At 34.8% G+C, this 18,158-nt stretch overlaps 1 protein-coding gene across 1 annotated transcript in view; it reads left to right on the top strand.

Moving 5' to 3' along the window:
• LOC149775966 (solute carrier family 28 member 3-like) overlaps positions 1 to 18,158 on the top strand; it is a 51,293-nt gene that overhangs the window by 13,829 nt on the left and 19,306 nt on the right. The window contains exon 4 of the mRNA XM_089941442.1: positions 17,832 to 17,976. Coding sequence (XP_089797568.1) covers positions 17,832 to 17,976 — 145 coding nt within the window. The remainder of the gene's footprint in view (positions 1 to 17,831; positions 17,977 to 18,158) is intronic.

The raw sequence follows: 18,158 nt of genomic DNA, 5'->3' as shown, positions 1-18,158 counted from the left end.
TGATATTAATGCTCTTCAACCAATAATGATCGGCTCGGTAAATTGTGTGGCTCAGAAAGTAACAGAGCATTTTATGAACTCGAGACAAGCAAATGGACTTATAGAATCGGGAATATAAATAAATAAACGAATGGGAGAAATGTCTTATTAAAAAGATCTAAAGTAGATGACGTCACAGTGTTGGGAAAAAATGTTTCCAAAAGTTAAATAAAACAACAGCGAGAATTTTTGTAACTCTAGAAAATATTGAAGTTAAGGCGCACCAATAATTACCAATAATTATCATATTGATTCACACGCGTGGACTGGCATAGTCACACAATTTCCGCGAGAAAAAGTTTATAACGGCAATATTTTTAAGAGATTTACTATATCAGTAGGAGCGACCCTGTATCGGTCTGGCTATTTCACTGAGGGCTTCGCCGACGATGATGAATCATTTTGTGCTATCATCTGATGTACGGTATCGAAAAGAATCTCTCCAACACGCAGTGAAGCAAATTGTGGTAAAATATATCAACGATGGTTGCGAAGCAACTAGGGTCTCCGACACCGACACCAACATCTATAATTATACTTGTATCACCAAAGAATGTACGTGATTTACTTCGAAATAGACTAATTGAGCTTCAGCTGGAAAGATTTCCAACGCTGCCGATTCCACTGTGTTATCGTCCAGCGGATACACGTAGACAAGATATTATAGTCTCGATTCCGCGAACGAATACACAGCAAAAGGTCGTTCTTCATGATATCGCTGAAGTTTTCGCAGAGGTGGTACAATAGGCTCTAGCGGCGAAAAATACGAAGCCATCGTGATTGACTAATGGATATGTAATATCACTTCATTCGTTGCGTGGGCTAACAATCTCAGATACCAATGTCTGGATTGTCCATAATAGCATCGAATGGACAACGTTAATATATTTGGCAGTATCGAGAGTTACAATAATATTTCACCTTGCTCTGCAATATATCGAGAACAGCATATTGTAAACAGCATCATCTTCTCAAACTCACTATCAGTACTTCTGTCACTACACGATAGAAAACTGGAGAACCCAGTACTGACAAATATTCTCGTGAAAAATATTGAGCTGAGTCCCTCCCACAATAAAGTATATTGTTGGTTACCTAGCCATATTGGTATTAAAGGTAATGAAAAAGCAGATCACGCTGCTAAAATGGCCCTATCCAAAGAACCATCTGGTTTCAAAATCCCGTATACTGATTTTAAACCTAATATCAAAGAGTCTTTACGTCAGAAGTGGCAGGCATCATAGAATGATGCAGTGAATAATAAACGTCAGGCCATCAAGCCAAACCTAGGAAAATGGACTCCTTCCTACAGAATCATCCGTAGGGAGGAGGTAGTCATTGTAGGAATTAGAATCGGTCACACTTATATAACCCACTCCCACATACTAAAAAGCGAAGACCCACCAGAGTGTGTTTCTTGCAATGAATTATTTACTGTTAAACACTTTATGGTGGAGTGTTTCGACCTTCAACCTACGCGCGATCAGTGCTAGAATGTGCACGACATGAAGAAACTTTTTTATACAGTAAACGTCATTTGTATTATAGAATTCCTGAAAGAAGTAAACATTTATTCTAAGCTATAACTGTTATGTCATCACCTTGAGCTTTTATGTACTGTATATACCGTCCCTTGTTTTCAAACACTTTTCATCAATCTTTATTAACATACATCATTTACAATCCCCGTTGATCGGGACGCTTTATATTTTGCCCTTACCATCTTATCATTTTACTTTCAACTGTTTGGTTTTGATATCGCTGGTCGATATGAAACCATTGATCATTTTTAATTGATCATATATATATAATGACCTTTTGCATGGCGCTTGTTACGAGTCTATGCATTTAAAATAAGTAACAGAAAAGCGTGAAGACAGCAAGCTTTGTAAAATTTAACAAATAATTTTTTTCCCTAAAATAATAAGAGATAAAAAGAAATAGGAACTGACGGTATTGCGAATTAAGTCTAAAATAGAGTCACAACATTAAAAAAACACAAGTCCTATACATGAAAAGTTCTAAGTGAATCAGAGTTAAAATCCCGATGAAATCCAAGATGGAAGGCGGTGATGTCTGTAATAGTCAGCGTTGTACTGATGTGTCAACAGTCTCTTGTTGAGTCACAGAAAATATATTTCCATTTTTTTTATTCTGTATAATTTCCAGGGAACGTATTTGTCCAAGAATTATCAGAGCACTTATGTATTTCCATGGAAGCTAATCACATGAATTTCAATAACTTGAAGAAAATAAAAACTCAGCCCAAACTGGACACAACATAAAGCAACTTGACGTCTCAAGTGTTAGAGGACGGCTAACATAATTCTTATCATAGCATCGTTTATAAGACTAACTACAACGCAAAACATATTCCCAGATGGGGGTCAAGAGTTAAAACTTCCAGAAGGAATGGAAATTCGTTACATAATAAATATCACGTCGACCAGCTGTGCCCTTGACCTAACTTAATGATTCTTACGCTCAGAAAGAATTAAAAAAGATTTTAAAAAGTTGTTTACCAAAAATGTCACTGATTTAGGAACAAGGTCATCAAAAAGATACACTGAATCATTTATTAGTTTTTACGTCGAAAGGAAAACTGAAATCTGTGTACAATATCAAATCCAGTAAACAAATTATATTGCATGTAATGCAATAAAAAAAGTAAATCTAACAGACACGCAATTAAATTGAAACTACATTACATTTCCCCATAAAATAAAAAGAGATTTTTATAATAAAACTCTTTTAACCATAGGTCAGTTATACATGTGGTTTATATAAAATAAAATAACATAAGAAGAAATCTTATGATGGATACAACGTAGACATGAAATAATACACGGGGAATATGCATCTGCTACTAAAATACCTTTTCCCTCGATGTCCCTGATGTCAATATTATATTTCTGCAAATAAAACTCTACCTTAATAATCTTTGACTTTTATTGTTCATCTTGCCAAAGAATGGAACTGGGTTGTGATCAATAAACACAATAATCGGAGAACGAGCTGAACTAATGTAAACTTCAAAGTGTTGTAATGCCACAACTGAAGCCAAAACATTCCTTCTCGATTAATAAATAATTTATCTGGTGCTTATTTAATTTCTTAGAAACATTGCACACTGGATAATCAATAAGTTTTATCTTCTTCAATCAATAATGCAATAATGCTCCAACCCCACACATCACATGCATCAACATATAGTTTAAAGGTTTAGTTAATATTTGGAGCTGTAAGAACTGGTGCACTCTTAAGTATGGCTTTTAACTTAGCAAAAGCCTCCTGACATTTCTCAGCCCAATGAAACTTGGTTTTCTTGCCTAATAAATTTGTCAGGGGTTCAGCAATTATGGAAAACATGGAACGAAATTTCCGATAGTATCCAGCCATACCAAAACATTGCATCAGTTGCTTTTTACTGATAGGCAAAGGGAATTCAGGAAAAGCTTTAACATTAGCATCTATAAGTTTAGCTTGTCCATGTCACACGATATGTCCTAGAAATGTTACACACACACGGCTAAACTCACTTTTGGATAAATTAATTGTCGAATTTGCATCAGTGAGTCTGTCATAGAATTTCCGAATCGTCGCTAAATGTTTCTAGGTGTCAATTGTAGATGATGACATATCGATGTAAGCATCACAAATATCCAGACCACAGACGTAACCATGTTCATTAAACGCTGAAAAAGACTTGGCGAACCCTTCATCCCAAACGGCATGACTTTATATTGATAATGTCCATCTAGAGTTACGACTGCCGAAATATCATTTGCCCTTTCCGTCAGTGGAATTTGCAGAGGTCCTTTCAGAAGGTCGAATGTGGTGACATACTTTGCATTTCCAATGTTATCAATGCAGTCATCGATTATTGGTAATGGAAATGAATCTGTTTAAGGTACACTGTTCACCATCCTATAATCAGTGCACATGCGGAAAGTTTTATCTGGTTTCGGAAAAAGTATACATGGTGAACAGCAGTCACTTTTACTCGGCTATATAAAATCATTCTCCAGCAAATACTGAATTTCGTTTTTCAAGCATTCCTGTTGGAGAGGGTTCATTCTGAATGGGTGTTGTTTCAAAGGTGTGGAATTTACAATTTCAACGTCATGATAAATTTAGTTTGTTCTTAGCGGATCATCGGGAAATAAGTGATCATATTCAAATATATGCTGTTTAATTTAATTCCTTTCTTCTTGTTGCAAATGTTAAAGTTTTTAGTCCAGATTATTCATAATTTCTGAATTCCAAAGATTTGTCTTTCGAAAATAGGTAGAATCTGATTATATTCCATCGCTTAAATCCTCACTGAGCTGGACAAGTAATACTAAATTAATTGCATGATTAACCAGACTATCTCAGTATACTAGCACTGTTATAATTTATTTACATCCCAGGAGTTCTGTCATTATAATTTGACTCATTGATTGCTTCTTAACTGTATAAGGGCAGTAATACCTAACCTGACGAAAATTTTGAAGAATATGCAAGAGAGACAGAAATCTATTACCAGACTCAAAAGTTCTTTCCACCGTAGTTCTGTCAAACCATAATTTTACTTTTGACTTATATTGCTGGATGCCAAATTCAAGCATAATAGGCTGGAAAATTCCAGACCTAAAATTTGGTACTTGATCAGATTGGACAAATTAAGTAACCACTTTAACAAAGCTTTTGCTATTGCTTTAGTTTTAGCATTCCTCAAAGAAATTGCCTCTGAGAATCATTTTGATAAACACATGCAAATATTGGCTACCTGACTTGGTGCTATGTAAGGGACCAACACATCTATTCTGCTAAATGGTTCATCAAATGCAGGAACGTTGCAGATGAGCTTTAGGTATCTTCTGATTGGGTTTTCCTACCATTTGACAAGTATGACAAGAACTGCAGTACTTTCAAGCATTACTTTCATTTTTTGGCCAACAGATGTGAATCAAGATCTTGTTATAAGTCTTATTAATCCCCAAATGACTAGCGAAAGGAGATTAATGGGCCAGACTAAGTATTTTCTGTGTAAGATTTTGGAACTACAGCTTGTTGTTCACTGACCACTCGTCGCCAGCAGGTACCTCAGGAGGTCTCCATTTTCTCATAAGAATACCACTTTTAATGAAATAACCAACAGGTACTTCTGTGGCTTCGGTTTCACTAATGGCCCTTTGAAACAAACATCAGATCTAATAATCGTTCGATGACAAGTGATTGTCGTTTATCTTCCTGACTAGAATAAGTGAATGAGTAGCTGAAAGATGATCACTGTGATCAATACCTTTTGATCGATCCAAACAAGGAGTGAAAGTGACCTCGTCAAATGCCTGACCAATGCATGTGTCAGCCAAAGGAATACTTTCCTGATCAACATCATTCTTAAGAGCTTTCGTTGCCATAGTTATATTTACTGCAAACACTGGGTATAAATTAGGGAATTCTTTTTCAATAGGGTCGAATTTCTAATCCAAACAAACTAATCAGTTACAAATGGTTACGCCGCAACCAGATTTCCAGCTAGGTCGTTGCCTAGTAATAAATGAGTGACCTCAACGGGTAAGGAATACTGTTCCGACTGTAACAGGTCCTGAGACTAAGTCGGATGACTAATTTTCACAATGGAGAGGAATATTAACAAAGCCGCACTCTACTCCCTGAATAAAAATCTCTCATTAGAAGAAGACTTGTCAGACAAAGACAAAGTACCTGATAATAAAAGACTCTGAAAAGTTCGTGTCCCTTAAAAGTTTAATAGGGACTAGATTGGCTGAATCACTTGAGTGATATAGAACCCTTTGATATGAATGGTTCAAAATTCTCCATAATAAAATGAGAATGGTGTTCATTAGACCCAACAAATGTATTGCCTTTAATAAATGACCGTGACCATGACCTCTTAGAAATAATTATGATGCTTATTTTTATTTTATAGCAATTAGAACTAACGTGTCCTTTCTTCTTCAAATAGGTACACGTAGAAAGAGATAAGGAAACTTGATTTCAAACAGTTGTACCAGATTGAAATTTAGGAGGGCTCGTATTAGGCTGAAATACTTTCTACCAGAAGACTACCGAGTGGAAGACTTACTAAATACACTTTGAGCTGATGTATACTTGTCATCAGCATTTTCGAAGGTTTCGACCTGATGCCCATCCAGATAATTCTTGTCACTATGTATACAGGTCTTGAACTCTTCACATAATACGAGTTGTCTGACATATTCGTAATCTTGATCAACTTTCTTGGCTAAGCACCACCTATCAAATTATCGTGCTTTTTCCTATGCAAATTCGACATAAGTCTGGTCAGTTGATTTTCTAGAATTCCTAAAATCTTGTCGATAGGCTTGGAGTAGCAACTCATAACCTTTTAAAATATAGTCATTAACCAATTCATTACCAGCAATGCTTTAGTGATATTGAAATAATAATTTCACGAGCTTTACCAATAAGTACACATTGTAAAAATAGTCCAGTCCAGTCCTCTCTTGGTCACTTTAAAATTTCATCAATTTATTCAAAATAAGGAAAATATGTATCTACTTCTCTTTCCAAAAAAGGGGGTACCAACTTGATATTTCTTAAAGCATCAGAAGTGGGGAGTGTTTTACATTTGCCAGCTTTAATTCTTTTAGTCTAGTTTGAAATTCCCGTTCTTCCTTTTCTCTTTGCATTTGCATTTACATTAGCCTATCTTCTTTTCTTTCTCAAATTGCATTTGTCTTACTTCCCTCTCTTTTTCCGTTTGTTATATTTTCTATCTGAAACTGAACCTGTCTAATCTCTATTTCCAACTCTTTAAAGAGTATAACCACTCCTGGGTAGCATTAAAAACAATTGTTTACTTTTGATAATATTGTTAAAATAAACTGTCGATTTCACTATAGATTATACTTGGGATTTGAAACTTCCGAAACTAGGGGAGTCTAAATTTCAAAAATAAGTAATAGAAAAGAGTGAAAACAACAAGCTTTGTAAAATTTAACAAATAATTCATTTCCTTAATGTAATAAGAGAAAAAAAGAAGGCACGACTAAGCGATTTAGTATCATATCATCGGTTATAAGACTAACTATAACGCAAAACAGATTCCCGGATGGTGGTCAAGAGTTCAAACTTCCGGAAGGAATGAAAGTTTGCTACATGATAAATATCACGTCGACCAGCTGTGACCTTGACACAACTTAATGATTCTTACTCTGAGAAAGAATTAAAAAAATAAAATGGTTGTTTTTCAAAACTATCACTGATTTTGGAACAAGGTCGTCAGAAAGTTAGTTTATCATTTATTAGTTCTTTAAGTCCAAAATAAAAAAATTATAAAAAAATCTGTCAGAACTGAACTTTATTCTTGACAATATCAAGTCCAGGAAAAATTGCATTCCATTACCATGTAATAAAATAAAACCATTTAAATCTAAGAGACAATTAAATTCAATATACATAACACGCCTGGCAGTGCTGGTAGGCCGTAATACAATCAATCAGTCAATCGAAAATATTTCGACTCCGTAGAATGGTCATAGACAATAATAAGATTGTCTACGGTCGCAACGCGACTGACGCCATTCCAGCGAATGGAGCACCTCCCACTCCCTTAGCACTTTTAATAACAAATTTAGCTGGTTATGCGCAAGAAAACAGAATAAACAAAAACAGTTTGATTTTGGTGTTGAAATTATCACGACGTTGAACAAAGACAAAATAATCACTGTGCCAGTTGTAGCACAGTAATGCTGTGACAAGAATTTCCTACTGACGTAAGACCATTTACCGTGGACAGAATTAATAGTTGTCTCGGCCACACATGCGAAAATGTAACACTGTAGCGCGTATGAATCCTAGTGATAGATGGGAATATTCAGTAATTACTTGTATTTCTTCGCCGATCTTACCAACCAGTTTGCTAGTGATTTTCGAATATTTTTATTTTTTATCGACTTCAACGTATAAATCCCCTTGACGTGCACGATATGTTGTTGCTGCAGATCCATATTTTTTATACGCGACATCAATATCATGGCACGCTTAATCAATCGCATTTACTGGAAATTCACCTGGTTTTGGTTGATTTTTTTTTCTTATCTCTTTAATTTTGATCTCAAGTCGGGGTCTATAGCCATAATAATTATATCCTGGAAGAAGGTTTTCCTTGGGTAATTAGCCCATTACGTTCCTGGTAATTTGCCAAGTGTCACGGATATATCACCGCCATGGATCGCAGAACGATCCGACGCCACACTAATATTTGTATGCCACAATTTGAACGTGGATGACTTTTCAGCGACACGCGAGCAATAACCGATCAAGCATGATCTAGCGTTACCAATTCTATTCGAATTACTTTGATTAGTCCGTCTGGGTTTGGTAAAACCAGTTGTTGCTCAACCTGATAATGAGGTTGCTGAAATTGGAAAAACTTTATTTAATAGCGCCATCTGTTGATAACCAAGCATGCTATAATTTTCTTAAGTAAGTCATTGAACCTGAGGTGGGTTTGGAAAACATCACACGCGACGGAGACTTATCGAATTTATCATTGACATCAGTGATGCACCGTCCGTCGAACAACTTAATAGTAATATTAATAGTCTAGCCGTTTATGACCATGTCATGCTCGGCAAACAAACAAATCCAACAAGTATATTTTTACGATCATGCATAAAAACACAGATGTTATTTACGTTACACAGAGCTATACTTGGATACCAAATGTGATCAGACGAAAATGTAATTTTTGGTTACTTTTAACGCTGCTATCGCACTATTACTACGAAATATTCATTAGACTTAATGTCGCGGCGACATGCACATAAATATGTTTAAACAGTTGTCACGTGCTAAAGAAGAACACATCGGTTTATTACAATCAGCTTACACGATCCATCAAGTTGTTATCGTAATGGTCCAGATAAAATATTTGGTTTACCCCTACTACAAGTAAATAATGGGTCGTGGTTTTTTAAAAAAATAAATAACGACTTCCCTTGACCACGTTTCTAAAATGATTCGTGTTCAGTTAACAACATAGAATCTCTGGGTCATTGACCTACCACGATATTCAGACTACCTGTCCACACGAAGCCTGTATTACCGCTATCAATAACAAAAATATTTTTTAAAAACAACATATATTTTAGTACATTATTGGCCGTGCAGGCTTATGACAGCTAAAATTATAAAGTTTGGAGAAAACAAATCACCTGTATATCTGCAAGTGGCAGTAATTGTAGAGTTAAGCACGCAGTAAAACGGTATGCTACATGTCTGCATGTATAACAGTACTCACTGCTTGTAAGTGGAGTGGGAAAATACACACGCACAGGTGCGACTATTCTGATAGAATTATACATACTCTCAGTGAGAAATTATAACTTCTTCTGTCTGTCTGTCTATCTATGAGAAATTATAAATTCTCCGTGTGTTTATATTATACTGTAAGGAATTACGTTACGGTAACAGGATAATTGTAAATTTTGTTATATTACAGAATTTTCACACAATTATTAACATTCTCTGCTAACACTGGATTTGACTTTTTCCAGAAATTCAGTTCAGTTTGACCTGACTGTTTTTCGTAAACACTAATAATATAAACTTTGTATACAGTGCTGACCTAGTTCCTGACCTTGATTCAGAAATCAGTAAGAGATGACGTAAGCAACTTTTACCTTAACTTTTTTTAATTTTTTCTTAGAGTAGATTTATAAAGTGAAATCGAGACTACACTTGGAATACGTGACAAATAACATGTATCAATTAGGATTTTCCAGTGGCCTGACCCGCATCCGGGCATCTGTTTTGCGTCGTATCTAAATTAATTATTGATGTATCGAGAAAGAATAGTCATTTTGTGGTTTAACACTGGATAATATAAGTGTTTTATGTTGTGACCAGGTTTTTTGAGGGGGCGTTGTAATTATTTTGTTTCCTTCAAATTGTCTGGATTAAAAGATTTTTTTTTTAACCTGGAAATACTTGCTCTACTCTACTTCTTGGACAACGACAGCTATCGAAACTTACGAAGAATTCAAACACAGGAATATTATTTACAGTGATTCATCAAAGAACTGTTGAGAAAATCAGGACGACGCTGACCAGAGCATTCCTCACTGCCTTACATTTTGGATTTCATCAGGATTCGAACTCGGACTTTTTATTACTAGGACTTCTATTATTTAATTCTTGAATTATTCTTGGATTATTTTTTGATTTGATTCGTAAAACCGTAAGTTGTTTTTCTGATTTTTACCATTTTGTTCCCGGAAAATATTATTTTTTGGGGTTAAATTTTACAAAGTTTGCTGTCTTCAGTCTTTTTTGTTAAATTTTACAAATATTGTTGTCTTCACTCTTCTTTTTTCAATCTTCGCACGCTTTAAAAAAGCCTAAACGTGACTATATATATATATATATATATATATATATATATATATATATATATATTATATATATATATATATATATATATATATATATATATATATATATATATATGTACATATATATATGTACATATATATATGTACATATATATATATGTACATATATATATGTACATATATATATGTACATATATACAACTATGACAACAAAAAAAACGTTTGTTACTCGTTTCCATATCGGACATCGCTAATATGCTTGACGTTTCTACTTCGACTAGATCCCCGAGTTTTGTATTAATTTTAGCGAATTTCACGTTGACGACCATTGAATGTCCAAGGAAATCATCATGTTTTTATATAGTCGTTGAAAAATTCTGCGAACACCTCGCACGTGATGAATTATTCTAGTGATTGTCGGTAATTTCATCAATTAGTGCCCGATAAACGCTGCTGTACATGGCGTCACCGGTAAATAAACGCTAACAACTCGTAGCTTCTATATTCATGATTGCGCGAGAATTATTACCGCCTCGTCTTCTATTAATCAATCGTTCTAGTCGATCAACATCGTGCAAGGACGTTATAGGGACAAAGTTTATCTTGAAATACCGGAGAGGTTTGTTTTTTACTACGTCTATGTGATTGGACATGGCGAGTGCCACGGCCGTTTCTGTTGTTTGTTTCAGATGATGGTTCGTCGTGCGGATCTGGTTGGGTTTCAGGAGAGCGCTGCCGGTTGCAACTTCTACGCAGCTTTTCCTACTCTCTTCTTTTTTCCACATCTAGTTGTTAAACACCATTCTCTCCATTTTTCTCCAACTATTTTAGTTCACACCTCATTTTTCACGTTTTATTTCCGTTTCCCCCTTCTACTCATGCAGCATATTCCTTTACTGTTTGCTTAAAGATTTCAAAATAATTTTAGTCCCTTTTGGGTTGCTGAGTATCAAAAGCAACACGATATCCATCTTTGACCCAATCGATGGGTTTTAGAGTCTTAACATGTTTGGGTTTTACATATACGATCATATCCAAACGCAGCAATGCCAAGTATTTGTTTTGAATCCTAGATACTGGCAATACATTCCACAGTAAATTTATCTATTATGATAATTCTAACTCTTGGTGGTGGCGGTGGTTGAACTTCGAGCAGTGCTTGCTGGAGGGGTCGAAGTTGAAGAAGGTGTGCAATATCAGCAGGTTATATCTCAAGAGATTTTTGTGTTGCCTAAGTTTCTCTAACACTTTCTTGGGTTGGTTCGACCACTGGTTTAAATAAATGTTGCGTGCCCTCTGTAAATTTCACATGAGCTTCCTGACGCTGTTTCAGCTACTGTTTGACAACATTACGTCAGGAATATATTTCTTAATTAGATCCAGTTTTTGTCAAGGTAAATTAGTTTTACAAATTCCATATTAAGCGCAGAATCACTCATTATTATTATTATTATTATTATTACAACAACGAGTTAATTACACTGCACCGGTCATTTGATTTACAATATATTTATAGGTAATGTAAAGCATCGGTACTCCCAAACTACAACAACAGGATCCCTCTGTAATGTGCTGCTAAAAAACAATCTTGCCAACAAGCCCATGATTGACATTTTGTAACAAAACAATCAACATTTGTTAGGCCGGATTACAAAATGGTGGCCTCTTTGGCTTGTGGTAACTCGTCTCATTTTGTGTCATTTATCATCCTTGATATTTTTGGACAGGATTACAAAATGGGGCTTTAAGTTGAAGTCACGCCAATGTCGTCGCCACACTTTTTTTTATTCTCCTGCTGCTACATAAAAATAGGTTATGTCAGTGTTCCTAACATCACAATCACTGATAAATGTTTTTAAAAAATCAGATACATAGATATTCTGCAAAGACAGATACATATACAGTATTTTTCTGCAAGTATATGCATTGTTAGCTAAAACTTGAATCAGCACTAAATTACTCACAGTTCACAGACAGAGAAAATCAATTTTCACATACTATGAAATAATTAATGGTATTAGCTCAGTAGCATAATTGTTGAATTCGAAGGTAAATGTTGATTCATCTAGTCTTACCTTCACGGCAGTATTATGCAGATATAGTTTAGTACCACGTTAGTGTTTAAAGCTAGACTCATGATAGACGCACACCATGCTATTGGCTTCAAAACCACATCAAAAACTGCTACGTGAGTACTTTGAAGAAAGCCTTCGTGAACCCCATGACGCAAGGGTAAGTGTATAAATAAACAAAAGATTAAATGAGGTACCATTTGTACGAATAAGGCAGCCCATGTGAGCCAGAAATGCACCAGGAAGAAGAAAATGGTATGTCTGACTTGAATAAAGAAAAGCGTTAATCTAGCAACCTAAAAAGCCAGAATGATACAACGAAGTAGAATCGCGTATAAAACACAATATCTGCAAATAGGAAACATGCAACCTTCTTACTACAATCAGGTGGATATTTTGTTTAAAATATAGGTCAAGGTTAACACTCTTTGCACACAGATTTAAAATGGCAGTAGTAAAAAAATATGTTGAAGATTTGCTCACATAAATTCTTCAGAGGTCATGAGTTCCCTAACTGATCAACTGAGCTGTATGATTAAGCACAATATAACCAGAATTAGACTGAGTAATTATCTTTTGACAAAAATAAAGAATTTCATATTAAGGGCAACTCATACTTGACATACGTAATAATTAGGACAATGTGGAGCTTTGGTTCTGTTGAAGTACAACTTGATTATCAGGTTTATGAAAAGACTAAAATAAAAGTGAGCGAAGATTGAATACATGGGATTTTATCACAGGGTAAGACCTATAAATATACTGAAAAGCGGCATGTTGCAATTAAAAATAACTTCATAAACTAAACAAAATCTTATGTAGAAATGCATGTGTAAAAGCATGAGTTTGAACTATTAGGACACAGCTGACAAATTACTGTTTTATTTGGTATTTTGTCATGTATATCAATTAACTTTATACATTTTATCAATTACTGTAAAATTTCATAATATTATATAGTAAAGATATTAATGAATTTTTTAACGAGTATAAAATTTTATTTTAAGATATTTTTTAGATTGCGTATGATTGACAAATAGATGTTTAGGTACGTATTTGCGGTTACTAATAATAATAATATTCGTTATAAACACGATAACAAGTTTGGGGTTGTTAGAAGAATTAAGTCATTTCCCATTGTATGGCTTAGATCAGATGCTAGGTATTTTGAACTATTAGAAAGAGTGGTACGAGCTGTCATGTGGTGTATATTGCGACACATTTAAACTCTTGAAGGTGCATATAAGGAGAGAACTGAACGACCAGCTTCATTACTATTTTGGATTCATTCCTATTTTGGATTCTTATTTCATATGTTTAAATAAGTCTGCATGCGTGTTTGATGTTATGTTTAGATAATTTGAGAGGAGACATTTGTTAGAACTATTCATTGGAACTACACACTGTTTTCCGAACTAGAACATTATTCTGGAACTATTGCGAATTCTGGACAATGCTATTCTTATAGGTGCTTTTGAGGATCTGAAGTTTATTTGGAAGATTCGATTCTTCTGGACTTGAGTAGAACTTGTTAAGGTTAATTTGGATTTAACTCATAATACTGTAAGTTCCAATTGCATTTTCATTTTAAAACTTTCATGATCAGATTGTTGAAGTTTTACAAAACGTGGATTCGCTTCTTTCTACTAATTAGTTTATGACCACAGAGTTGTTGATGTTATTGTTGTTGTGGGGTTTAACGCCATTGTTCAGCACAGGATAGGCTATGCATGGCGGCCAGTATTAATGGTGGAAGAAGAACCCGGGAAAACCCCGGGAAGAGCCACTGACCACGAGAAGCTACGACAAGCTTTCTCTTATACTCATTTTGGCCGAATCCTAGAGTCGAACCCACACAGAGGTGAGATGGCAGTGATCCGTAATAAATAAACATGTCAGTGCCATCAAACTTATAACAAATACACGTGCACGTGTCAGTCCCATCAAACTTGTAACAAATACACGTCAGTCCCATCAAACTTGTAACAAATACACATGTCAGTCCCATCAAACTTGTAATAAATACACATGTCAGTCCCATCAGACTTGGAATAAATAAGTATATCAGTCCCATCAAACTTGTAATAAATACACATATCAGTCCCATAAAACTTATAATACACATATCAGTCCCATCAAACTTATAACAAATACACATATCAGTCCCATCAAACTTGTAATAAATACACATATCAGTCCCATCAGACTTGTAACAGATACACATATCATTCCCATCTAACTTGTAACAAATACACATGTCAGCCCCATCAAACTTGTAATAAATACACATGTCAGTCCCATCAAACGTGCAACAAATACACATATCAGTCCCATCAAACTTGTAACAAATACACATATCAGTCCATCAAACTTATAACAAATACACATATCAGTCCCATCAAACTTGTAATAAATACACATCAGTCCCATCAGACTTGTAACAAATACACATATCATTCCCATCTAACTTGTAACAAATACACATGTCAGTCCCATCAAACTTGTAGCAAATACACATATCAGTCCCATCAAACTTGTAACAAATACACATGTCAGTCCCATCAAACGTGCAACAAATACACATATCATTCCCATCAAACTTGTAATAAATACACATATCAGTCCCATCAAACTTTCAATAAATACACATATCAGTCCCATCAAACTTATAACAAATACACGTGTCAGTCCCATCAAACTTTTAACAAATAGACATATCAGTCCCATCAAACTTGTAACAAATACACATGTCAGTCCCATCAAACTTGTAATAAATACACATGTCAGTCCCATCAAACGTGTAACAAATACACATATCATTCCCATCAAACTTGTAATAAATACACATATCAGTCCCATCAAACTTATAAGAAATACACATGTCAGTCCCATCAAACTTTCAATAAATACACATATCAGTCCCATCAAACTTATAACAAATACACATGTCAGTCCCATCAAACTTGTAATAAATACACATATCAGTCCCATCAAACTTATAACAAATACACATGTCAGTCCCATCAAACTTTCAATAAATACACATATCAGTCCCATCAAACTTGTAACAAATACACATGTCAGTCCCATCAAACGTGTAACAAATAGACATCAGTCCCATCAAACTTGTAATAAATACACATATCAGTCCCATCAAACTTGTAACAAATACACATATCAGTCCCATCAAACTTCTTATAAATACAAATATCAGTCCCATCAAACGTATAAAAAATACACGTCAGTCCCATCTAACGTGTAACAAATACACATATCAGTCCCATCAAACTTTCAATAAATACACATATCAGTCCCATCAAACTTGTAACAAATACACATGTCAGTCCCATCAAACTTGTAATAAATACACATGTCAGTCCCATCAAACGTGTAACAAATACACATATCATTCCCATCAGACTTGTAACAAATACACATATCAGTCCCATCAAACTTGTAATAAATACACATATCAGTCCCATCAAACTTTCAATAAATACACATATCAGTCCCATCAAACTTATAACAAATACACGTGTCAGTCCCATCAAACTTTTAACAAATAGACATATCAGTCCCATCAAACTTGTAACAAATACACATGTCAGTCCCATCAAACTTGTAATAAATACACATGTCAGTCCCATCAAACGTGTAACAAATACACATATCATTCCCATCAAACTTGTAATAAATGCACATATCAGTCCCATCAAACTTATAAGAAATACACATGTCAGTCCCATCAAACTTTCAATAAATACACATATCAGTCCCATCAAACTTATAACAAATACACATGTCAGTCCCATCAAACTTGTAATAAATACACATATCAGTCCCATCAAACTTATAACAAATACACATGTCAGTCCCATCAAACTTTCAATAAATACACATATCAGTCCCATCAAACTTGTAACAAATACACATGTCAGTCCCATCAAACGTGTAACAAATAGACATATCAGTCCCATCAAACTTGTAATAAATACACATATCAGTCCCATCAAACTTGTAACAAATACACATATCAGTCCCATCAAACTTCTTATAAATACAAATATCAGTCCCATCAAACGTATAAAAAATACACGTCAGTCCCATCTAACGTGTAACAAATACACATATCAGTCCCATCAAACTTTCAATAAATACACATATCAGTCCCATCAAACTTGTAACAAATACACATGTCAGTCCCATCAAACTTGTAATAAATACTCATGTCAGTCCCATCAAACGTGTAACAAATACACATATCATTCCCATCAGACTTGTAACAAATACACATATCAGTCCCATCAAACTTGTAATAAATACACATATCAGTCCCATCAAACTTGTAACAAATACACATATCAGTCCCATCAAACTTGTAATAAATACACATGTCAGTCCCATCAAACTTGTAACAAATACACGTCAGTCCCATCAAACGTGTAACAAATACACATATCAGTCCCATCAAACTTGTAATAAATACATGTTTTGTTTCCATTTCGAGATTGTTCTTTAGATGCTCAAATCGTTGAATATTTATAACACCTCTCTGTTGAGCTAATTACAACATAGCTTTGGTCCATCAATAGGTTGTTCAAATAATTTGAATCTTGTTTTGTGTTGAGATTTTGAAATGCCGCAGTGTTAACCTTAATTTCATGTGGTAGGAAGATTTCAAAGTGTGCATTTCAGCAGTAAGGCAGATGGGAATCCTGCAACACCTTTCTAAAAGTGCAATAGTGGATGATGTGGCCACACATTCAATGTTTTTTCTTTGTTTTCTTTTGGGGGTTTTCTTGGGTGGGGGGCTTTGTTTTTTTGTTATTGTTTTTTCTCTTAATACTGACTGTATATATTGATGGTAGGGGCTTTCCTAGTAAGGTAGGTGACCCGTGCTGTGATGTATATATTGGTGGTAGGGGCTTTCCTAGTAAGGTAGGTGACCCGTGCTGTGATGTATATATTGGTGGTAGGGGCTTTCCTAGTAAGGTAGGTGGCATCGTGGAGTAACATATTAAGAGTAAATGTACATTATTAGACACACAAAATCATGACAGATGTGTAATTTAAATTTTAGTCAGTAAATAACTTTATTTTATTTATTGTGAGCAGTAGTATTTAAATGTAACTAGCGGCCGCGTTCTGTCATTATTTATCTACTTCGGGTGAAAAATGAAAGAGAATAATAAATGTAAATGTTGACATTAAATATGAAAAAGTCCTATTCAAAACTTATGTGTGAGTAATTTAATGACTGTGGGACTGATTGTGGTATATGACACGTTCACTTCTTGTAATTATGGAAACCTGTATCGGTTTATATGTACAGGTTCCTGAAAGTGGGAGTATTTATATTTTTGGTTGTCTACATTGTCTTGGATGTCGCCATAGAACAGCCGAGAAGTTTAGTCTCTGTGGCTGGACTAGCATTGTACATCGTCATTTTTTATTTTACCTCTACCAACCCGGCAAAGGTGAGAACCTTTTTACTTGCATGTCTCTCTCTCTCGATCGATCGATCCATCGATCGATCAACACACGCGCGCACACAAACACCAGTTGTATTTGTAGATATTTGCGACTTGGAAACTTATATAGACTGCACAAATTTAGCCCTCAAATTCAGTTTTTAAAAAGTCCGTTTTTATAGAACAGC

Source organism: Sinohyriopsis cumingii, chromosome 18 (assembly GCF_028554795.1).
Source record: "Sinohyriopsis cumingii isolate HCF-2022 chromosome 18, ASM2855479v2, whole genome shotgun sequence".
NCBI lineage: Eukaryota > Metazoa > Mollusca > Bivalvia > Unionida > Unionidae > Sinohyriopsis > Sinohyriopsis cumingii.
Note: the sequence above shows the minus strand (reverse complement) of the source record. Positions and strands in the feature narration are given on the sequence as shown.